The sequence below is a fragment of the Salvia splendens genome, chromosome 9, assembly GCF_004379255.2.
Source record: "Salvia splendens isolate huo1 chromosome 9, SspV2, whole genome shotgun sequence".
Classification (NCBI taxonomy): domain Eukaryota; kingdom Viridiplantae; phylum Streptophyta; class Magnoliopsida; order Lamiales; family Lamiaceae; genus Salvia; species Salvia splendens.
Window position 1 is genome coordinate 12,915,732 of NC_056040.1, and position 20,439 is coordinate 12,936,170.

The 20,439-nt window shown below is 35.8% G+C and overlaps 3 protein-coding genes and 1 pseudogene across 4 annotated transcripts; 3 read left to right on the forward strand and 1 right to left on the reverse strand.

The window, feature by feature from the left end:
- The first annotated feature begins 1,319 nt into the window (after window positions 1-1,319).
- Window positions 1,320-3,806, forward strand: LOC121748503. 2 transcript variants are annotated; one of them, XM_042142898.1, is made up of 4 exons: window positions 1,321-1,578; window positions 1,722-1,804; window positions 3,355-3,410; window positions 3,504-3,806. In XM_042142898.1, exons 1-4 carry the CDS (start codon window positions 1,407-1,409, stop codon window positions 3,580-3,582), a joined length of 390 nt encoding a protein of 129 aa, XP_041998832.1. In that variant the 5' UTR covers window positions 1,321-1,406; the 3' UTR covers window positions 3,583-3,806. The 2 variants fall into 2 exon arrangements, with proteins under 2 accessions (XP_041998833.1, XP_041998832.1); XM_042142899.1 differs by lacking the exons at window positions 3,355-3,410; window positions 3,504-3,806 and adding an exon at window positions 2,140-2,697 and having other exon boundaries at window positions 1,320-1,578.
- A 1,377-nt stretch (window positions 3,807-5,183) lies between these two features.
- Window positions 5,184-15,335, forward strand: LOC121747967 (regulator of nonsense transcripts UPF2-like). Its single transcript, XM_042142155.1, has 17 exons — window positions 5,184-5,344; window positions 5,634-5,721; window positions 6,181-6,383; window positions 7,286-7,630; window positions 8,193-8,297; window positions 8,406-8,533; window positions 8,730-8,906; window positions 8,990-9,071; window positions 9,455-9,739; window positions 9,847-10,044; window positions 10,135-10,236; window positions 10,571-10,822; window positions 10,902-11,120; window positions 11,336-11,506; window positions 12,251-12,436; window positions 13,725-14,183; window positions 14,402-15,335. The coding sequence occupies exons 1-17, from the start codon at window positions 5,282-5,284 to the stop codon at window positions 14,897-14,899; spliced, it is 3,561 nt and encodes a 1,186-aa protein (XP_041998089.1). The 5' UTR covers window positions 5,184-5,281; the 3' UTR covers window positions 14,900-15,335.
- A 361-nt stretch (window positions 15,336-15,696) lies between these two features.
- On the reverse strand, window positions 15,697-17,675 carry LOC121746931 (RNA polymerase II subunit A C-terminal domain phosphatase SSU72-like). Its single transcript, XM_042140889.1, has 4 exons — window positions 17,451-17,675; window positions 16,735-16,880; window positions 16,184-16,302; window positions 15,697-16,106 (listed from the first exon to the last, which is right to left on the reverse strand). Exons 1-4 carry the CDS (start codon window positions 17,663-17,665, stop codon window positions 16,005-16,007), a joined length of 582 nt encoding a protein of 193 aa, XP_041996823.1. The 5' UTR covers window positions 17,666-17,675; the 3' UTR covers window positions 15,697-16,004.
- Window positions 17,676-17,955: 280 nt separating this feature from the next.
- On the forward strand, window positions 17,956-19,490 carry LOC121749168 (annotated as a pseudogene).
- Window positions 19,491-20,439: the final 949 nt, after the last annotated feature.

A 20,439-nucleotide genomic window follows, 5' to 3' on the forward strand; every position in this document is an offset into this window, starting at 1 on the left:
TGGAAAACCAAGAAAACAAATTAAGCTAATTATAAACCTTGTGGAGTATATTAATTTCTCACCACTGGCTTAATTTAGGTACAATTATACGCAGTCTTATTTTCTAAAGTTTATATAACCTCTGCCATCTCAGTTTCTGCAACATAAAATAGGAAGATAAATTCAGAGGAGGACAAAGACAAAAATCTCTCCTCTGAGACGTTCTCCCAAAAGGTAAATCTTTCTACAGATATAATCATATATTGGATATTTGTTTGGCTAAATAACGTACTAATTAATAAATGAAAGCATTACAACGATGAATATTGACAGATTGTACATGAAATGGATGATTTGGAAGAAGATACTAAGCGTGTCGACGGCGAAGAAAGTGATGAAATGAAGACGCCTGTTGTTGCAGGGATCAATCTTGTTTTGATGATGTCTTTCCTATCGTTGTCCGAGGAAGGTGGCTCCAATATCGATGAAATCCAGGAGATTGAAACGTCGGATTCCGAACATAAATATACGCATGGAATTCAGGCAAGAAGGCAGCAAGTGAACCGGCTTCCGACCATCGAAAGGCAAACAACGTCCAGGGTTCATACCAAGATAAGAGACTCTAGGTCAATTTTGTAGCATGTTCAGTTTTAACAAATCAATAAATGCTATTGATGATATTGATATGTAGTCTCCTATTTGATCTAAGTTCACCATTTCAACTATTTGATCTCAGGCATTGCAGACGATTCTGAATTTCCAAGAACGAAGCATGCATTCTACTTCTAGATGGACCAATGTTGCATTGAGGCTTGTTTTTTTAGGCAAGCTAGTTAGAAGAAATCAAACTTTTTGTAGTTTGTAAAATATCGTTGACACCATAATATAGGAAATGGCTGTATTATATCGGATTCAAGACATTGATCCGCATCAAATATTCTTGCTAATTCCATCAATATTTTCATAAATACATTTTCATGTGTCTAATTAGGAAAGCCCAAAATATGAGTACCATTATAAAGATCTCGTTATAGTTTTGCAAATACTAGTATCTTCATTCAATGATTCATTTTAGACCAAGTACTTGGATGTAGAAGTTTCAGAGCTCATGCATGATTTGAAGGGGATTTTGAGCTCACCATTAATATTGAACTTCTTTAAATATTGGGAATCTCAAATACCTAACGTTTGGGCCGTACGAAATGAAAACATAACTTTTCGGCCCGGCCCTATCGATATTCATAATCATGCCGGGCCTAAAATATATGGTCCAGCCCGATAAACCGGTTGAATGGTAGGTACAGTTTGGCAGCTACTATTAAAATTTGTCGGCGTAATAAACCGAAGATCACTAGTACTAATTTCAAGGCTCAAAAACGAAAAGGGAGAAAAGAAGAAGACGAGTTCAACACAATTATAAGCGAAAAATGGCGCTGCAATGGATGATTCTGGCCTACGTAGTGGCAGCTGAGGCAGCGATCGCGGTTATCCTCACGCTACCGGCGCCCAAAGCGATACAGTCGCGAATTTCATCGCTGATATCGCGTATTGTGCAGCCATCGCTATTCATCGTACCCTTCTCCGCCTTTCAGCTCCTAGGTACTCAATTTCTTCACCTTTTGGTGATGAGTTTGCCGATTTCCGTCATATTTGGGTTTTTATTTTTTGTAATTTACATAGTAAGTTTTTTTAGGGGTTTATGTTTTGTTTTCTAATTTTCTTTCTGTTTGAATTGATCATAGATATATACTGGAAGAGTGAGCATCGGCTGAAATGTAGTGGCGAGACCTGCACAGCGGCTGAGAGGAGTCGTTATGAGAGAGCGGTAATTACAATTTCTTTGTTTTGGGGAAATAAAATATGCTTATTCTGAACTTAGACATTGGGTAATACTTGTTCTTTGCTTCAATTTTAAGAACGTAATAATAAAAAAAAATTATTATTGTTCTTGGTGATGTTTCGTCTGAGTCGATCCAGCTGAAATCAAACCCTCGTTATGCTTGTACCACAGCATCGTAGTTGAAAAACCTACACTAGGTAACACACAGTAGTATATTAGTTGAATTGCATAAACTGAGACTGTTTTACTACTTAATAAAATAACGTGGTGAACAAAAGTGGATGTTAGATTAGTTCTTATAGCATTATTTTTATTTGTAGGTTTGTTCCCTGTGGAGTGTGGACCTTGAGTTGAAGAAGTATCTGTTTGTTCAAAAATCTATTTCTGACCGTATGCCTGATTCAATAGATCGCATTAAGTGACCAAAGTGGCTGTGAGAAACACTGGGGTAGGGGTGAATAGTGAAACATGAAATTCTTACAGCTTAATGGATGTATGAAGCTGATAGTGACGGTAGCAACAAATTTGGGTGTATCACTTCGGTAATACGAACATAATGTGCGATGGATGGCTGCTCAGGGCTCGCTGAATAAGTCTTATTTTGCAGCCGATAGTAGTAATTAAATCTATAATAACTTATCAGAGTGTCCTAAATATTTAAGATTCTTTTGCGCATGTAGGATAGTATCGATATTGGGTTAGAGGTGAAGGTCATATGCTGTTGAGCCAGCTTTTTCGTCTCTGCTGGGCACGAGGAATTCTTGTTGTTATGTTAAAGAGTGATTATGTTTATCACCATTTGCTGTTTGCTTAATTTTATATGTCATTCACTCTATCAAATCAAATGCCTAATTATCTTTTTTTATTATGCTTCAAAACATTCTTTTGTATGCTTCATATTTTTTTGGGGTGTTTTGATACACACACTCCTAGTAGAAATGAATATTTTTCATCAATCTCAGACTTAGATATTTATGAACCAGCTGTTATATTATTTAAATGAAATATCCTCTATATGCAGCTTTATTGTTCTCCAGTTCACTTGCTTTCAGCACTGCTTGAATTTGTTTTGTATGTGCCTGTATCTTCTGTATTTACATTCAGACTGTAATGGCTCCTAAAAATGATGGAGCATGATGTAATCCAGCATCATGGTGCCGACGCATCTCGTTTAAACTTTCTCCTATTTTGTGTTTCTTATTCCTATCTTTGGTAGCTCTTGATAACCTAGTCTTACTGGTTTTTTTAATCACTTTCTCCGTCTATTGTCAGTTCTCCTTTCTGATTGTTTATCCTAAAAGAGTGTATAATGTATATCTATATGCTTAATGTGTGCTCCCCTAGAAATTGGTCTTCACTTATGCTGGGATAATTAGTCATGATAGCATCAACTATATATATAGAGCCTTTCACAGCGAGTTCTGTTGCACAATCATTTAAATTTTGAAACCTTTTGCAATGTTTTAGGCTGGGATTATAAAATTTTTGCTTTAGCAATTCACTCTATTGATTATGTTGTCAACGATGAGATGCAGTTCTTCAAGGCTCAGAGAAATGTGATCTTGTGTTTAGCTGCATGCTTCCTTTACTGGTAAAACAACTTTTGCATTTCCAAGTTATTATCTGATTTCATTGAGTTTTTGCTTCTGTATCCTCACGTGGAGGCTTCTCAATGCTATTGCAGGTGCATCTACCGCATCTGCAGTTATCACAAGGAGATTGAACGCTTGGAGGAGGTGGAGAAGAGAGAGAAGAAGGATTAAATAAAAAAAAGGGTAGTTTTGCTATACAAAACTTTTTCATGACGGCTCTTGTTTCCTCTGTTCATGTGATTGTTATGGCTGTTTGAGTTGTGTATGCTCGGAACTCGTTGTTGTTGGGATCATGTGTGTATCTGTAATATCGTAACATAACTAGTTTGATCACCAAAAATTTCCCCGCCGATACAGATGATATATAAATTCGTGGTTCACGCTTGTAGTTTTCAGATGGAGTTTCGACCCCACTATCAGACGTATAGTTCCTGTTTGGATACACGCGCAATTTTTAGATTTTGTTTACTTTGGTTCACAAATATCAATATAAACACACACGCATATAAGTAATGAAGGAAATACAAATTATTTACTTTGGTTCACAAATATCAATATAAACATACAATTATTTATGCAACAATCAGTAGGTATAGTATGGTTGGCAGTGCGGAGCGGAGCTATGGTAATCTTGAAGTTACGGGTTCAAATCTCACCATCCGCTGGGAAACTTTCGGCATTTGGTAATCTTGAAGTTACGAGTTCAAATCTCACCATCCGCTGGGAGACTTTCGGCATTTGCAGACGAGTTCGAAAAATCTGTGGTCAAACAAAAAAAATTATTATGCGAATGGATTATACTTTGGTTAATTGTATGTACGTGTATTGTAGATCTACATACGAGTAGTATTCAGCATAAATTTTATACACTATCTTCACCATATAAGTCGAAGATTTTGTTTTTAAATAGAAATAAACAATAACAAGTAAAGATAGCAAATAGAAACTTGGTTTGAATGGCATTGGTTTCATATAAGTACAACAATTCATTCCATTACTGACTAAATAATGAAAATCATTAGGGATACGAATTATTAAAATAAAACAAGGTCTAGATTTCGGACAAATAATTAAAATAACATCAAATAAAATTGTCAATTTAAGCCTACGAGCTTAGCTACTTAAAAACAAATAAACGAAAACAATTATAAGAGAAATAAAATTGTCAATTTAAGACACATCACGGATATATAAGAAATTAATGAATATGGATTAAGTCTTATTGGCTTTGTATCATTTACGGATTGACATGTTAGGAACATGATAATTCCATCCGGATTGATCGAGTTTAAAGCAGTGGAACGCCATAAATTTTATATATCCGGTCACCATATAAGCGGGACCACTAGGTTTATTGGTGCGAACTCGGCGAATCGCCTATTAATAAAACTTGCGATTCTAACTTCAAAATCTGTATTTTCTATTATAATATATTTTAAACTCTTTCGGTTAAAAAAAGTAACAAAATAATTTAAGAATCAATGAATAAAAATATTAATAGAATTATATTAAATTTATATGATAATAAATCAAATCTAATTAGGATATAATGTTGTGTATATAAAGTTAACAAAATAATTTAAGAATCAATTAATAAAAATATATTAAATTTATATGATAATAATATAAATAGTCAAGTCTAACCAGGATAAAATCTTGTGTGTATATCAGCTTCTGAGTCTTCCATATTTTGTTGTCATTAGCTTCGCTGCCAAACACGGTCTTAAGTCAAATCCAATTTAGATAATTGCCAAACAGCACCTATTAAAAGAACTCAAAATTACACAAACTTCCACCCCCAATCCCACCCCGACGCCGATCTCTTCCACGCCCGCGCACTTTCTCTCTCCTCTCCCATCTCTCTAACAAGATGGAACCCGGCGACGGAGAACAACAAGAGAAGCATGACGACGAGCGAAGACACGATGACGAGGTCACAATTTTTCATTTCACTTCTTCCTTCAATTCCCCATTTCTTTTAATTACTCGTACTCGTCCTAGATGTTCCTGTCCCCTTTTCTGTTGAAATAAACCCTCGCTGCGATTTCTGTACCAAATTGAGAGCTTACTTTATCAATGACAGTGCTACTTTAGGTTTTCCTTTTTCCTTTTTTTTCTTAATTTTTTACTATGGGTGGTGAAGATTAAGTATTTTTTGTTGCTTGTTCAAAGATGGTATAGTTTTAATTTTGGGGGTTAACTGATAGAGTTATTTGCTGCAGGAAGCCATTGCCCGGCTTGAGGAATTTAAGAAATCCATTGAAGCGAAAATGGCGTTGCGTCAAAGTAATTTGAATCCCGAGAGGCCTGGTTGGTATTCTCACTGATAGAAATTTACTTGAATTCACAGCTTATACAGCTTAACATCTCATATTGAGTATTCTCCTGGGATTTTTCAACTGCCAAATAATTCTATTCACTGTTGAATACTTGAATATGCCACGAGAGTGTACTGATAGTAGGAGGCTAGCCTGCTCAATTTTTTTAAATTACATTAAGTGAATAAGGTTTCATGGGGCTCTGGTGCAGTGCCACTATATATGCCTAATCATTCCTGCTGATGTTCCATCCAGCACTACGATTGATACTTGAGATACTAAGATTTTGTTATCCAGCTTAGCAGTCATAACATACATGTATCAAATTTAAAGATGTAATACATATTAGTTATATGACTTCTGTATGGCCACATGCTTTTTTGTTTTTTTATAATTCAGATTCTGGACTCCATACTGCCTAACTGCTGATATAGCTATTTTTCGATTTCAGACACAGGCTTTCTCAGGACACTTGACTCTAGCATCAAGCGCAATACAGCAGTCATTAAAAAATTAAAGCAAATCAATGAGGAGCAGCGAGAAGGTCTAATGGATGAATTGCGTGGTGTAAATTTAAGCAAATTTGTTAGTGAAGCCGTGGCTGCGATTTGTGATGCTAAGCTTAAAGCAGCTGATATACAATCTGCTGTACAGGTAGTTATTGTTTAGCTGTCTTGCCTTGCATTCTTCTGTTGTAAAGTGAATAATCTTCTTATTATGTTTCCTGAATTCATTTACTAAAAGATTATGTCATGTGCTCTTGAGTCTTGAGTTCTATTTGTCTCACCCATGACAATGATGCCACGGTGGGTTGTTATAGACAGTTTAACTAGTTACTAAACTTGTAGACACTTAGTACCAAGTCTAGGCTGCTTTGTGATGGATTTTCAATTTCTCTTTTACTTATCAAAGTTAAGAGTTTAACCTAAATTATGACTAGTCCACTCTAGGGGTCCACTTTGGTGTATTAAAAGAAAGATTATAGTATTAATCTATTAAACATGCTGGAGGTTGGTAGTAGCATACACCACAGGGAGTAGTTGTTAGGCACACAACGTCGTAAGCTTTGACAGCCTTGGAGGTGCATAACTTTAGTATTGCCCGCCTTGGCTTTAAGGCACGTGCCTTACATGAGGTACTAGGTTCAAGGCTTGACTTTTAACTTCATCTTGGTTTTATTCTTCTCTTTGCTGTTAATTTTACTTAGATTGATGAAGGACTATATAGTGGAACACATTGTAAATTATAGTTTATTTAGAAGGACTAATTAGTCCATAGTTGTGGTTTTAGGCTTTTAGTTAATATGTTTCTTTTTAGTTTCTCACGGGGGGGTTCCTAAATGAACTGTACTTAATTAAATTTTATCCAAGATTTAGAAAATACTATTGAAAATAGTTTCAAATGAACTCTAATGGTTAAAAAGAGCACTTGCGTAACATCTGTGTGATTTCAGTCATTTCACTGTGGGACTTTTAGCAGCTCTTTTCATCCTTTACGTCTATTTCATTCTTTCCCCTCTGGTACCTATAGATCTAACAAGAATATTCTTGCATCAGATTTGTTCTTTGCTCCATCAGAGGTACAAAGAATTTGCTCCTAGTCTTGTTCAAGGTCTCTTAAAAGTTTTTGTACTGGGAAAATCCGTGGAGGATCTCGACGCAGACAAAAATTCAAGAGCCATGAAGAAGCGGAGTACCTTGAAGCTTCTCTTGGAGCTTTACTTTGTTGGGGTTATAGAAGATACTGGTATATTTGTGAACATCATTAAGGATCTTACTAGCCCAGAGCATTTGAAGGATCGTGATGCAACACAGACAAATTTGTCCCTTCTTGCTAGTTTTGCTCGTCAAGGAAGGTTTCTTCTTGGATTTCCATTAACAGAACAAGATATTCTTGAAGAGGTACATCTTTTGCATTTGTTATTGGTTTCCCTCTAGTTTTAGCTTTACATTTTGTGGTCTAACATCTTCTGTTCTTCTGAGGTCTTACTATTTTCACTAAGCTAATTATAAATGAGTATTAGACTTCACCAGGATATTTGTTCATTAACTTGAATCTGAGACTCAAATATACAGTACAGTTAAGTACATTCATGATATATAAGATGAATCATATATACTTACATTGGCCATGCATAAAATTCTATAGTAGGGCCTTTTACTGAATTGCACTTTATTCATAGTTCCACATTCGAAATGCATCCCATCCTTAACTAGGGTCATGCAATGGTTATCACTAGCCAAAGAAGTTGTAGATGCACAAACTATCTCTTGTCAAGGTAGCCATTCAATAATATTGTGAACTATGATGGATCTGGATCGTTGCTTTGTTACTTTTAACTATTTTCTGAGAGCATATTCTTGCTTTTGACTGCATATAAGTCATGCATGAATTTGGTATTGAGTGCCTAAGGTTTATAACCAGTTATATTTACTTTATTTTACTGGTGTCCATGACTTACAGTTTCTTAAGAGACTTAATATTACGGCAGATCAGAAAAAAATCTTCCGGAAGGCTTTCCAGACTTACTATGATGCTGCTGTGGAACTTCTTCTATCTGAGCATGCTGTAAGGACTTTGAAGTTCCGTTTTTGGTGTTAGATTCCTGTTGTATTTATTAGTTTCTTGATTTTGTTTGTGCCTAAGTGTCTGATCTATTTAATTCCTGAATGGTAGTCACTTCGCCAAATGGAGCATGATAATGCAAAGATTTTGAATGCCAAAGGTGAATTGAGTGAGGAAAATGCCACATCATATGAAAAGCTGCGGAAATCGTATGACCTTCTAAGTCGTGGCGTCTCATCGTGAGTTAATTGTCACTATTCCTCCAAAAACTTGCATATGTAAAATACATTAGTTATATTATACAGTATACAATATCTTTACTCTTTAGGGATTCTCATTTGTTTTCCCCTGCCATTCTTTTTTTGGCACCTATATCGGTGCTTCTTCAGTGTTTTTGCCTACGGTTGTGAACTGTTACAATCTTTTCTTGTGTAGTTTAGCAGAAGCACTTGATATGCAACCTCCTGTGATGCCAGAGGATAGTCATACGACTAGAGTCACATCAGGGGAGGATGTTTCATCTCCTGTTGCCAGCAAAGATTCTCCCACTCTCGAAGCCCTGTGGGATGATGATGATACTAGAGCCTTCTACAAGTGCCTTCCAGATCTTAGGTTGCTGATTTATGAATTGATTATTGTGTTTGTCCTTAAATGAAATAATGGGGCTAAAATTGTTGACTGGTTTTCCTGATTAGAGCATTTGTTCCTGCGGTTTTGCTTGGAGAGGTTGAATCGAAGCCGAATGAACAATCTTCAAAGACCCAGGATCTGCCAGCTGTAATTACTTTACCCTACCTCTCTCCGATATTAGTTGCATTTACTATGGAATACCACATGCATGCATCATGCTCATATATTAGTAGTCCTTCTATAAATTCCTCCTTTTTATTCCAAGGTTTAATCATTGATCTTGATATTGAATGTCTTATAAACAATTTTAGTGAAAATCATACCAGAACTATGGTCTTAGTTGTATTATACTTGACATGTTTGCATAGGTTGTGTTTCCTTTCTCATGCAATAATTTCTAGGGCCCTATTAAGATTCAGGGGGTTTACCTGTTTTGGGTTTCTCAGGCCTATGCTTTGTTATTCTTTAGAATATGCTACAATGATACCAGGACTTATGGTTGTCCATTCACATAGTAATTGATTTTGAAGGATACGACTCCCGAGTCAGATAAAGGTCAAGTTGTTATCCAAGAAAATCCTGAGGTTTCTGCTGATTCTACTATTGTACAAGAGGATAAAGAGGGCAAAGATAATGATAAAGAAGAAAAGGACAAGGAGAAAGCCAAAGACTCTGACAAAGATAAGGGTAAGGAGGATGCTGGAAGAGGAGAAATCGAAAAGGATAAAACCAAAGGTCTTGATGGAACTAATCTTGAAGCTTTACTGCATAGGCTTCCAAGCTGTGTTAGCCGTGATCTGATTGACCAGCTCACAGTAAATTTTCTGTTCCCACCCAAGCACTGTTCTGTTTTCATTGGTTAGTTTTATGATATCTAGATGTCAAGATGCGTCTCTAACCAGAATTCGTTCTTATTTTCAAGGTTGAGTTTTGCTATCTTAACTCAAAGTCCACTAGGAAAAAGCTTGTGAGGGTATTGTTCAATGTGCCAAGAACATCTCTTGAGCTGTTGGCGTACTACTCACGGATGGTTGCTACACTGTCTACGTGTATGAGAGATGTAGCATCCATGCTCTTACAGTTGTTGGAGGAAGAGTTCAATACTTTAATTAATAAGAAGGTGATCTAAACTGATTCACTTGTATTTAGTTTGAACCCACACTGTATTCTTGCCGGTTACACATTATCTCCTATTCTTGTTATACTGCAGGATCAAATGAATATTGAAACAAAAATCAGGAATATACGATTTATTGGAGAACTTTGCAAGTTTAAAATTGCTCCTGCCAGCTTAGTTTTTACCTGTCTAAAGGTACAGAAAATTACATTGTTTTTTATATAATGTACATGTGAATAATTTTCTGCATTCATCTATTAAGCTTATATTGGTGTATGAGGAACCTTTTCGTCTCAGAAGCTCTGTCTTTCTCTGGTTGGTGGCTGTGTCGTCTTCTCTTCCACTATTTGGGACATAATAAACCCTTTAGTTCCTAAAAATTGCTCGATGCAGTGCATGGAACATTGAAACTGTTGGCTTTTGGCATATCCTACTAAGTTTGCTACTTGTTTCATTGCAATAATTTGAACACTTATGTTAGGTTGAGACAGTTTTTCCATTTATGAGAGTCGGTTTTCTCTTGTTGCAGGCTTGTTTAGATGATTTCACACACCATAATATAGATGTCGCTTGCAATCTACTTGAGACGTGTGGCCGCTTTCTCTACCGGTCCCCTGAGACCACTGTTCGCATGTCAAACATGCTAGAGATACTGATGCGCTTGAAAAATGTTAAGAATTTGGATCCCCGTCAAAGCACATTGGTGGAAAATGCTTATTACTTGTGTAAACCACCAGAAAGATCTGCACGAGTCTCCAAAGTTCGTCCTCCTTTACATCAGGTAGTTTTGCTCTCCATCAGCTGCAATAATATGCTAATATTGAAGAAATGCTTCTAATTCTATCTATTGTACTCTGCAGTATATTAGGAAACTACTTTTCTCAGATCTTGATAAGTCCTCCATCGAGCATGTTCTAAGACAATTGCGCAAGCTACCTTGGAGTGAATGTGAGGACTATCTTTTGAAGTGTTTTCTGAAGGTTCACAAAGGGAAATATGGTCAGATTCATTTGATTGCATCACTTACTGCTGGTCTGAGTCGCTATCATGATGACTTTGCAGTTGCTGTTGTTGATGAGGTTAGTCCCCGGATGTCTGAACTAACCAAATATCTGGCAGCTTTTGTATCTTTATATTTAGGTTTTTCACTATTAACAAATCAATCACATAGATTGAGGTACCATCCACCCTGTTGCTTTGCTGTTAAATTTTGGATGTATATTCATAAATTTTAGCTATAAAATTTTTCACAAACTTACTCTAAATTATCCAACATAAAATTATCTCTCTTCAGGTTTTGGAGGAAATTAGAGTGGGTTTAGAGTTAAATGAATATGGAATGGAGCAACAACGGATTGCATACATGCGTTTCTTGGGGGAACTGTATAACTACGAACTTGTTGATTCATCTGTCATTTTTGATACGCTCTATCTAATTCTTTCTTTTGGACATGGGACGACAGAGGTATGGAGTTGTTACTTCAAACTACACATTTATTACTTATAATGTTCAATTTGTCACAAATTGCATGGCTGGTTTTTCATCCTTATCTTGCTCTGACGAGTTTGATGCTATTCCTGTGATTTTCTTTTGAGTTTTGATAAATAAATGAAGATGCTTTGATGGTTTTGAAATAAGTTTTGTTTGAATATATTTTCTGGTTATCTTTTTATGAGAAATTCTGTCATGTACTCTTAGAAAATTATTATGTAAATAATTTATTTTTGAAAGAAATCAAATTTAGTGGCTTTTTTTTGCACTTTAAGTGGTCTATTATATTATGTGTTTCATTTATTGAAAAATGTCAATCCATTAATTGTGATTTCGTGAAGCACCGGAAGTCAATCCAGTAACCATCTATCTTAGTCCCTTAGTTAGTCACCCGTCTAATTTCTCGAGGACATTGTCGATTTGAAGCCTCATCTTGGCCCCTTGAGTTAGTCCCTAACTTTTTGGTGTAGTATATATTCAGAAAAGTGGCTATTGTTCCACTGTAGAGACCACACATATTGTCGCTGTGATGTCTGAGCTATATATCTCTAAATGATAAGAATTTTGTTCATGCTAGATCATGGGTTTGGAATTCATGTTGAATAGGATTTGTCTTGCTGCTATTGATACTTTAATCATCATGTTGTATCTAGATTGCTAGAATACTTCAAAATTTTAAGCAGACATTGATTGGTTTGCCTTATTTCATGAAACTAGCAAGATACATTGGATCCTCCAGAGGACTGTTTTCGTATGAGAATGGTCATCATACTTCTTGAGACATGTGGGCATTATTTTGATAGAGGTTCATCAAAAAGGAAGCTTGATCAGTTCTTGATACACTTCCAGAGGTATATTCTGAGCAAATGTGTCCTTCCCCTGGATGTTGAATTTGATCTGCAGGTCAGTGTCTAACCTGTGTTATTTCTATGTGAAGTCTGTACTGGACCGTTATCTTACCTAAATTGCATTTTTCATGATGTCAAATAAATGAACATAGGAATAAGCTAAACCAAATTCAAAACTCTAATAATGAATAAATTCTCTGGAATAGTTTCCTATAATTTCAGATTTGGGTTGGATTGACCAAATTGTACGATACAAGTCATTTCAAACTTTGAGATTATCCTTTAAGTCTCTCTTTCTCCTCCAAGAATAAAGTAGATTTGATGTACACACTTCATGAAGAGTTGCTTAAGCCTTCACTTTGTTGGTTGGAAGGCAATAAATTTAACTCATGAAAGTGGGTTTTGAAATTTTTGTTGCTGAACCAGTTAAAGAGTAGAAATGTATATCTTCATTTGAATGTCTCAGTTCTGGTACAAGGAACACAAATTGGCGAATGTTATGTTGATGCTCTTTGATGACAGACTTGTGCATTGTGTGTATTGTTCTCCTTGGAGAATTTTGTGCGTTGTCCTTGGAGACGAGACTTATGAAAGCAAGTATGATTATGTTTCAGAATAAAAGTTGGTCTGTTGACATGAAAAGATGCTAATTACTACGGATCTCATGATATTGACACGATACAAAACACTTATTTTATGTGCTGCCTTGGAAACTAGAAAGTCAATGTCCCTAGTATTCTCAATTAATTTTATATTTTCTTACTTGAGTGTTGGGATAGGATAAAAATGGGAGGTTGAAATGGTTCGTTAGCATTTGGTTCTTGAAACCATTTATCTAATATCTCCTTTCTTGTCAGTCATTTAGGTTATATTACTGTTCAAGTGGTGTGTCATACACCAGGGCTATATATAATGTGTTATAGCTTGAGTTGAGTCATCTTAATTTTAATAAAAGATGTCCGTATCATCTAAATAAAATGCATATTTGACTATTATATTCCCCATCATTACAGCTCTATCCTGTAACATGAGAGTACTTTACTTGTTACTACCTCCGTCCCCCAAATATTGTCCCACTTTGACCCGGAACGGGTTTTAAGAAATGTAATGGAAAGTGAGTTGCAAAATTTAGTGGATTGTGGGTCCTACTTTTATATATTAGTTTTATAATAAAATGTGAGTAGGAATGAATTAGTGGAATATGGGGTCCACTACCAAAAATGGTAAAAAGTGAAATGGGACAAACTTTGGGGGACGGATGGAAATGGAAAAATGGGACAAACTTTCAGGGACGGAGGTAGTAACTTATTTCAGCTGATCTTACAAATGCAATTACTTTTCAGGATTTATTTGTTGACTTGAGGCCAAAGATGATCCGTTATTCATCATTTGAGGAGGTTAATGTTGCTCTATCTGATCTTGAAGAACTTGAACGTAGAGTTTCAGAGAAAGCTCATAATGAAAAGTACTCGGACTCGGAAAAAACTCCGCGGAGGACGAGTTCTGGCACTCTATCTGTCAATGGACAAAGTACTGGTAATGGCACTGAGGAAAATGGTGAAGTGCACGAAGATGATGCTGGGGAGACGGATAGTGACTCTGGAAGTGGCACCACTGAGAACATTGGTCGCGATGATGAAGAAACTGACCAAGATGAGGTTGGTGAAAGTGAAGATGAATATGATGATGGACGGGATCCTGCTTCAGATGAAGATGATAAGGTTCGTGTAAGGCAGAAGGTAGCCAAGGTAGACCCACAGGAGGTGGCTGATTTTGACCGGGAACTGAGAGCTCTAATGCAGGCAAGATTTTTTAATTTATTTTCCATTTGGGTCAACCTGTGTTGGATGCTCAAGAACCCATATTTGTATTCCCGCCTTGTCAAACATGGTGGTACTTGTGGCACTGTGAAAACAATTTTTTTTTTCCAACTTGGACCTTTTCCGAGTTTTTTAGAAAATCAAATGGTGACTAAAATCTCAAATTAATGCAACTAAAGTAGATTGTTGAATGGATGCAGGAAAGTTTGGATTCAAGAAAGCTAGAGTTGCGCTCACGGCCAACAATAAATATGATGATTCCCATGAATTTGTTCGAGGGCTCGGTCAAGGAACACCATGGAAGAGGAACTGAAGGTGAAAGTGGTGATGAGATAACATATGATGGGATTGGTGGAAGCAAGGAAGTCCAGGTGAAGGTGCTTGTGAAGCGTGGTAACAAGCAACAGACAAAGCAGATGTATATCCCCCGCGATTGCTCTCTTGTGCAGAGCACAAAGCAAAAGGAAGCAGCCGAGCTAGAAGAGAAACAAGACATAAAGCGTCTTGTCCTAGAATACAACGATAGAGAAGAGGAAGAACTGAACGGAGGTATGCAGCCACTAAACTCATCTCACAGTGGAGGTAGAGTGTCAAACAGGGGCCATTCATGGGATGGACAGCATAGGTCTGGAGGGCCACGCTATCGGCAGCATATTTACCATTCTGGTGCCGGCGTTTACTATGGAAGGAGAAGATAGTTTCTTTCACAATCATTGCAAAAGAGCACGAGTTGCCCGAGCAATGGGATGAAGCTGCACCAGCCATATTAATCGGCCTTTACAAGTGAAAAGACTGAGATCATCCAAGTCAGCATTCCAGGCCTTTAATTGGCAGAGTTGAAATGATATGTAGGCTCGTATTGTTCAGAGGTTGAGAAAGGGTAGGTTTTGAAAGGTAATATAAGATCAATGGTGTTTGGCAGTTGCATCGAGATATCTTTAACTGGGTTTGTTTTGAGAAACATGTAGCTTGTAAAAAAAAATTTAACCTAAATTGCACTGTCGAAATTGTTTGCGTGCATATATGTATATGTGTCTCAGTCTGACATTTAGAAAATCAGTTCTCTTTGGGGTGTTTACTTTGTGTATATATTTGAGTACAGTATATGAAAGATAACGCTCAAAATTGTTCGAACCTGATGAAATTATGCTTGTAAAATTATTACCTATTCCTAAATTCGATCAAATTCTAATTTCGTTCACGACAAGAGATTATGCTTGTTAGTTATTGTACTTAGTTTTGATTCAGATCGAGCTCAATTTATTACTACTAAATTAAAATTGTGTCCTTGCTCATGTGGCATAATTATGATACATGATGCACATTGAAATTTAACTAAAAAAATAACCATCATGAGAAAACGGAGTAAAAAATTATGAACCTTAAATCCTGATTTGGGATAAAGTAGAAACTAATCCCGGCTCTAAAATCAAAGTCAACTATAAGTTTAACTTTTTGTAATGTGCAAAACCTTTAATTGACCTAAAGTTTGTAGTTTAGAAACAATTGTCTGTCTAAATTATTACCCAAGCCAAAGTTCGAAACATCAGCAGTTACATTTAATTGGATTAGTATTTCAATCAGTTTCATTTCAGTCTTGCTGGTCCCTAGAAAAAGCAGCATCTTTGTACACATACCGTAGGTAGCTTGTGATAAGCCGATCAGAAGTACAATTTTAACAGAGAAGATTTAAACCCAAGTGAGAAATCTTGATCTCCAGCAGATATCTCAAAGCTCCACTTGGTTGCTATGTTCCTAGCCAATCTTCCCTGCTCATGATCGTCACTATCAGCCAAAACGTGATCAGTAGTATGAGATGCTGTAGACGAGCTTCCTGTGGTTTTGTCTCTCAAAGTTCATAATGAGATCATCAACACATTCCTCCCAATTTCCAGCAGCCTCGATCTGCATATTATTGCATTGAATATTTTAAGCAGCTAAAACTACTGTGTCCAATCTCTGGATGGCAAACAAGTGTGTACCTCTTGACATAATTGTAGCGCAAGCCGGCCACCAATTGCTGCCTCCTCGTGATTATCTTTTACTTCCAAGTTGATGACTAAAACAGGCTTCAAAAGCACATGCTTCCGATTATGTAGATCTGCCATATGCACGCATACATCAGCTGATCGATTACACAGATATATTTTTTAATATATGAAAGATAGCAACCACATCTAGAACTAGTACGTTTAACACTTGCATTTAGGGAATCAATGAGCTGGTGGATGTGAATTTTCCAAATCAACAAAAGAAAATGATATACTGGTATGATCAAAGATGTCAAGTTAAAGATGACATGCTAACTGTTTAACTGCACACTTCTAGGGGTCTTACGTTTCCTTAGTTCCCATCATCAATGTAGTACGAAAGAATAGATATATTACCAGAGACCTCAAGTCACCAGGTCTAACAAACTATAGAAATTCACTACCACGCAGCATATATAAACGTAATCAGCTCTGAAATAAATGTGCGATTTCATTACACAATCATTGGGGCAAAACCAGGCAGTCTGCTTTGATTTACTAACCTTCAAGAACCATATCAAAAACTTTTTCTTCGAATGTGAGTACGACATCAAATGTACCATCTGCAGCGTTTTCTTGCCAACGCTGAGGGGCAGTTTTTACTGATAAGTTCCTCTTGAGCATTGGTAGTATTCCATTTCGCCGATATCTGTACAGTTTGAAATATATGAGGCTGAAATACTGAAATATAAGGACAAAAACATTTAAGCTAACATGAGCACGTACATATATGTCCATTGGTTCATTGTGATATCGGTGAGATATTAAGCATCAAGTTCACAACATCTGCTCTGAAATACTATATTACTCCACCAGACTGGCTCACCACATAACTTAGATACACACATCTATGATATAATCCAACAAAGTATATTTCTTACTAGTATTTATGAAGCTACAAAATAAAAACCCTTCAGTATTTCATCTCACAGCTAAGCAACGCCCACAAAAAGTGCAGTCAGTTTATAACACAAATTCTCTTATTTTCAGAAGGAAAAAATAGCAGAGAGAAATAGGGAAAATCCAGTAATATACCAATATCCAGAACTACATAAGTTGCCAAACAGACAGTATCACAAAAAAATTCTACTTTTTTTCAGGAATGAAAAGTATGGGAACTGATGGGGGAAAAGGGGTTTTAGCACATGATGAACTAGAATTCGCCGATTTTGCCGCTAATCAACCAAAAATTAGAGAGAAAAGGGAAAAGAAGGGTTACAATTCGGGGTCTTTGCGGCGGAGGTCGTCGAACATTTGCTTGTAGGGGGTGCCGAAATCGTAGACGTTGGGTTCTCTAAGGGAGGGCCCAGGAAGCTTAACGTGCTGCCCAGTTCCGTACGAGGCTACGTCGAAGCCCTCTCTCTTGAGCAGCCAGTGCGCCTCCATGCTCCTGTTCTGGTTCGAAGAGCACACCATCGCGTGTCGCAGCTTCATCTCCGATCGATCACTCAATTCACTGATTTCTTCCCTCAGTGATTTTAATTTGAAATGCCAAGTTTCGTTATCCAAAACGGGCCGGCCCATTTTTACCTTATCCAACAAGGACTTCGGCCCATCCTTATTATGTTAGAAATACTACTAAAAATAAGATATTATTTGAACAAATATTATTTGTAAATTTCTTTGTTGGAAGAAAAGAAAACAAGCATCTCTTTTCTTGTCAGTCAGAGAAATTATTTGAAATGGGTTTGTCTGAGAAGAAAACCATGAAAATGATTGTTTTCTTGTGCCCAAATATCTGCTAAATTTCCAAAATTTGAGCAACCCACAAAAGGTGATGGCACTCTCAAATTTTTGGTTATTGGAGATTGGGGAAGAAAAGGAGAGTATAACCAATCTCAAGTTGCACTTCAGGTTAGTTTCTATATATTTCCTTTTTATTCTAATTAATCTGATTGTGTTCAAATATACTATAATTAACTTTTGGTTTTGTTTCTTTTCTATCATTGGGTGTACATTATGATGATATTCCATTTAATTGCTATAAATTTTTAAAAATAAGTCGCTAGCAATGATCACATGAAATGGAATACTACTACTGATATAAGGATTATAATTATTAATTATTAAAATGTCTCAAATGCATGTTTTAATCCGTTCAATATTTCCTATTTTGAGTTTTAACATTATCTCTGATCAATATATTGGAATTTATAGTAATTTTTTTAATCTGATTTTGATGTGTGCATGCAGATGGGAAGAATTGGAGAAGAATTAGATATAGATTTTGTAATTTCAACAGGTGATAACTTTTATGATAATGGATTGAAAGGGGAGACAGACCCTGCCTTTGTTGAATCTTTTACCAACATTTACACAGCCAAAAGCCTCCAAAAACCGTGGTACAATGGTAAATAATTTTCTTCTTTAAATTCAGTTTTGGAAAAATAATTTAATTTAATTCAATTATTAATTTACTTATTAATTTGTGAATTGATACATGCAGTTTTAGGCAATCATGATTACCGAGGCGATGCAGTTGCACAAATGAGCCCAGTTCTTCAAAAAATTGATAGTAGATGGCTTTGTTTGAGGTCTTTTGTGGTTAATGCAGGTAAACAATTTTTTCAAACGAAAGAAAATGATGGATATACTTATTTTATTGATATTTAAATGATGGCGTTATTATAAAATGGAGTATGTATTTATTATTATTATTATTATTATTATTAAAATAAAAATGGTGTAGGATCTTGATAGAGCGTTGAAGGAATCAAGGGCAAAATGGAAAATAGCGGTGGGCCATCACGGTGACACTACAGAGCTTGTAAATTTATATTTCAAAATAAATTTTGAGTGTAAAAATATAATTCATCTTTTCATCAATGTTAGTATTAAAAATATTACTATCCATTTTAATGGGAAAATCAGGCCAATGGCGCAGACCTCTACATGAACGGCCATGATCACTGTCTCCAACAAATTAGTGACGACGAAAGGTGTGACACCAACTTCTATATTAATTCTAAAGTAGAAATAGAATATGAAATTTGTAACTTTAATTTAATAAATTTTTTAATTGATTTACAGCCGTATTCAGTTTTTAACGAGCGGCGCCGGGTCAAAAGCTTGGAGGGGAGATCTTAAAAATTTAAGTCATGAAAACCTAAAATTCTTCTATGATGGGCAAGGCTTCATGTCTGTTCAACTCACAAATTCTGATATGGAAATTGCATTTTATGATGCATATGATCTATATGTAGAGATTTATTATGATTGTTATTATGAAAAAAGAAGAAATATACTTAGTAGACTGTGAAATACGTAAGGCAACGAATGTGTTTTGCATATATGTTCACAAATATTATAAGATGCACTTATTTTCTAGAGTTCAAAGTATATATTCACTGCAAAAAAAATATCCAAGGATAATTTTTAGCCAATTAAATGATAATTGCGAAATTGAATTGGGGCTGAAATTGAGGTTGGATGCATTGCATGTGTTGGTGGTGAAATGAGAAAAACTGACGTGATAGTTGAAAAATGAGGTTGAGGCTGGTTTTTTTGGTGCGCATTATGAATGTTCTTTCTTTGTTGTAAAGTGTCTGAATCTTTTCTGGTGGAGAATTATAATTATTGCATATACTAGGGATGTCAATCGGGCCAGCCCACCGGGTTTCGGGCCAACCCTATTCGGGTTGCGGGTCAATCGAGTGCAGGCTAATCGGGTTGTGATTTTTTCGGGTTATAAAAGTTCAACCCTAACCCTAAAAGCTCGGGTTTCGGGCTAGCCCATCGGGTTAATCGGGTTGCTACTGATAAAATTAACATGCGATCAATCCAATAAATAATGGTGAAAATGAGTTATATTTATAAAATGTAAAATATTTAATTATGATAAATTTGAGATACATGCTTAAACTCAAACATAAACATGATCAAATACTAATATTTGAGATTTATGCAAAATTAAACATAAACATCAAGAAATTTTAAAGCATGTTTAGAAATTTAAATATATTTTTTAGTAAATTTGAAGTTTCTAATTCATTTCTCTATTATTATATTAATAAAAATTTAATATATAATTTATATATTTAATATATAAAATGTAAAGTTATTTTTTAGTAATCTATATTATAAAATAATCAATGAAGTGTCGAATTAGAGTCAAACAAATAAAACAATAGAATTTTTATCGGGTTTTCGGGCCAGCCCATCGGGTTTTCGGGTCTGGCCCTAACGGGTTGCGGGTTAATCGGGTGCGG